The sequence below is a fragment of the Galeopterus variegatus genome, unplaced genomic scaffold, assembly GCF_000696425.1.
Source record: "Galeopterus variegatus unplaced genomic scaffold, G_variegatus-3.0.2 Scaffold2927, whole genome shotgun sequence".
In the NCBI taxonomy this organism is placed as follows: Eukaryota; Metazoa; Chordata; class Mammalia; order Dermoptera; family Cynocephalidae; genus Galeopterus; species Galeopterus variegatus.
This window is the reverse complement of record NW_007729038.1, coordinates 116,133-119,645: the sequence shown is the minus strand read 5'-3', so window position 1 is coordinate 119,645 and position 3,513 is coordinate 116,133. Positions and strand designations below refer to the sequence as shown.

Sequence of the window (3,513 nt, the reverse complement as noted above, 5' to 3'; positions counted from 1 at the left end):
GGGGGGGCAGCCGGTCTCAAAAAGGAAAAAAAAAAAAAAAAAAAAAAAAGATTCCTTGATATTCAGGCATGAATAAGGCGTGAATTCAGGTTTGAATTAAGCGAGTGTCTCAGTCAGGTCTTTATGAATAAGAAAAATATAGAGTAGAGCTTATTGCTTATTTTTTTCATAATTGTACTTTTAACTTTTTACTGCAGATAATTTCAAATAACAAGAAAATAGAACAGTATAATGAACCCTCATGTGCCCATCACCAGATCAGCAGTTATCAACTCATGGCCAGTTTTGCATTGTCTAAACTCTCACTTGCTCTCCTCTTCCAGATTATTTTGTAGCAGATCCTAGAAATCTTATTTTATCTGTAAATTTTATAATAAGTATCTCTAAAAGATAGAGCTTATTTCTTAACCATGTTTGTTTTGTCTAATAACTGATAACAGTTCTTTTCTTTTTTCTTAGTGGGAATTCTGAATAATTTTCTGTCTCATTTAGGATCCTTGATGACATTGAAGTTTATGAAGAACAAATTTCATTCAAACTGGAAGAGCTGGTCACCATTTCCTCTTTTTTGAATTCCTTTGTGTTTAAGATGATCTGGGATGGAATCGTAGGTAAGGTAAAGGTGTCCATCGTCATTCAATTGGTGCTGCATTCAGGGAAGCCAAAGAGTCAGTGTTACATCAACTGATTTTAGCTTTATTGTCATCAAAGTTTAATAGAAAATGCACATTTATTCACATAATTGGAAATTTTATTTCTTTTTTTTTTTAAAGATGATCAGTAAGGGGATCTTAACCCTTGACTTGGTGTTGTCAGCACCATGCTCACCCAGTGACCGAACCAGCCATCCCTATATGGGATCCGAACCCGTGGCCTTGGTGTTATCAGCACCACACTCTCCCAAGTGAGCCACAGGCCGGCCCGGAAATTTTATTTCTTCACTCTCTATCTATGACCTTTTAAGATAGTAGTGTGGTTGTAGAAGTCTCAGGCATCCTGCAGGATTTGCATGTATGTGTCACGGATTATTAATGATGATTAATTTGCCCTGAATCTCCTTTTGATTCTTTGAGTTGATTTCCATGAAGATAAAATGTGTGCCAGTTTACACTTCAAATGAGAGTCAACCTCCTGACGTGTTTCCAGTTGTTCAGTACAAAGCTCCTTAGATTAAAAAGGACCTTTGGACAGTATGCTAGCGGGAGGCAGCAGGAGTCATTGTGTCTAGGAGATGGTCAGGCCCTACAATCTCGTAGAACATACGCAGGGTGCCTTTTAATTCCTTCTGTTCTGTGTGAAATTCAGAGTGAGGGAGATCAAGGACTTGATGATGACCACAGGAGAAAGAGTGCTCCTCCCACTGCTCTACTTCTGACTTCTCTTTTGTGAATGTGACTCTCCCCTTTGTTTGCCCCACAGAGAATGCCAAAGGTGGGACTTTGGAGCTGTTCCAGTCTGTCCACGGGTGGCTGATGGTGCTCTATGAACGGGACTGCCGGCGGCGCTTCGCCCCTGAGGACCACTGGCTGCGAAAGTGAGCACCAGGGGTGGGGGGCATATGGAGCCAGAGCCTGCCCCATCATGCTGCCCACAGTAGAGGTGCCCAAGTGCTCCCACTCATGTTCTAGGGCAGAGAGGATGTCTTCCCCTCCTTCATCCTGTCCGCTCGTCTGCATAAGGAGAGCTGCTGTTCCTGTGACGCACCTGTCAGGATGCATCACCTAGCAGTCATCTGTTAAGAGATGCCTATACTGAATATAATTAATGGCAACAAGCCAAGGCATATTTAGCAGATTTTTTTTTATCCAGGCTGGGAAGAGAAGGGCTTTCAGCTGAGCTGAGCATCAGGGTATGATAGTTAAATAGCAGTATTTATCAGCAGACTTACCAGAGTAAAAACTGCTTTTAGGTGTTTTGGGGAATTGGGTGGGGGGATCTTCCTACAACAGCTGAACATAAGAGCATGTCAGTATCTTTATCATTGACATTTCAACTCTTATGTAACATTGAAGCTATGGCACTGGAGCAGGGAATTGGGTGGGGGGATCTTCCTACAACAGCTGAACATAAGAGCATGTCAATATCTTTATCATTGACATTTCAACTCTTATGTAACATTGAAGCTATGGCACTGGAGCAGGGACTGGCAGACTTCTTCTGTAAAGGGCCAGGTGTTTTTAGGCCCACAAAGGGCTACTCACCTCTGCTCTTGTAGCACAAAAGCAGCCATAGACAATACACGTATGAATGAGTATGGTTGTGTTCCAGTAAAACTACAAAAACAGGCAGCAGGCAGGATTTGACCCACATGCCATAGTATCCCAACCCTGCACTAGGAAATGCTTTTCATGTTTTAATTATTCCAAACCTGTGTCTTTCTTCTTAAGGGATCTCAAACCTAGTGTGCTCTTCCAAGAACTCGACAAGGACAGAAAACGGGCACAGTTGATCCTGCAGTACATTCCTCATGTCATTCCTCACAAAAACGTGAGTTGCACTGTAAACCTAAGAGCTGGGCTTCTCGTGTGTCTCTCTTTTCCACCACATGGTTCCTGACTTTCCACCTTTGTTACAGCAGTTGGAAATGATTAAATGATATTATTCATTCAGCAAACAAATGGTGATTGATCTTACTCTATGGCAGTTATTACGCTAAGTGCTGGAGGCACAGAGCTTGAGAATACAGTGTGAACTGGCGATTCTGGTAGAATGAGTTATGTGCTATGGGGGTGGATGATGTGGGAGCCCCGGCACAGGGACCTGACCCAGCTGGAGTGAGGGGAAGGGGATCAGGAGAGGGCCCCACAGGCAGAAGTGGACACTGTTTAAAGTCCAGGATGAGAGATGATGTTGTTAGAGAGCCAAACGTACAGTCTGGCTGGAGAGAATATAAAGGAAGGAGTTGAGAAATGAAGATGCGGAGGTTTATAGGAGCTAGAGCAAGAAGGGCCTTAGGCTAGGAGCTTGGGTTTGATCCAAAGCCATTTAGAGGCACCTGGTCAGATTGTACTTCAGAAAGATCATTCTGGCTGCCTTGTAGAGGACTAGCTAGAAACAGAAGGTATTAAAGCAAGCTGGCCTGGACTAGAGAGGGGCCATGGGAGCAGAAAGATGACCATGTCTAGAGATCTTTGAGGAGGTAGCACCTATAGGCTTTGGAGAGTAATTATATTCAGAGGGGAAGGAAGGGAAGAATTCAGATGATGCTCAGATTTCTGGCTTGGGTGGCTGGGTGCTTGGGTGGGCCATTCCTCAAGGTGGAAGAAAAGGTAAGAGCAGGTCTGGGAAATTTCGGTGAGTTCAGCTTTGAGCAGGTAGGGTGTGAGGTGTCTGTGGCTCCAGGTGGCCACTGGACATGGGGTCGGGATCTCAGAAAGAGATGGACAGCACCTAAACCTCCTGACTGCACTTATGGATGTGGGTGAGGCAGTCAGGGAACCAGGTGGAGTGAGAAGACCAGGGGACTGAGACCAGAACCCTCTGGGACCCATCACTTAAAGGGCCAGTACAAGA

At 44.2% G+C, this 3,513-nt stretch overlaps 1 protein-coding gene across 1 annotated transcript in view; it reads left to right on the top strand.

The window, feature by feature from the left end:
* UBE3B (ubiquitin protein ligase E3B) overlaps positions 1–3,513 on the top strand; it is a 51,716-nt gene that overhangs the window by 26,905 nt on the left and 21,298 nt on the right. Inside the window, exons 15-17 of the mRNA XM_008583488.1 lie at positions 493–611; positions 1,420–1,534; positions 2,388–2,487. Of these exons, the coding sequence (XP_008581710.1) occupies positions 493–611; positions 1,420–1,534; positions 2,388–2,487 (334 nt within the window). The remainder of the gene's footprint in view (positions 1–492; positions 612–1,419; positions 1,535–2,387; positions 2,488–3,513) is intronic.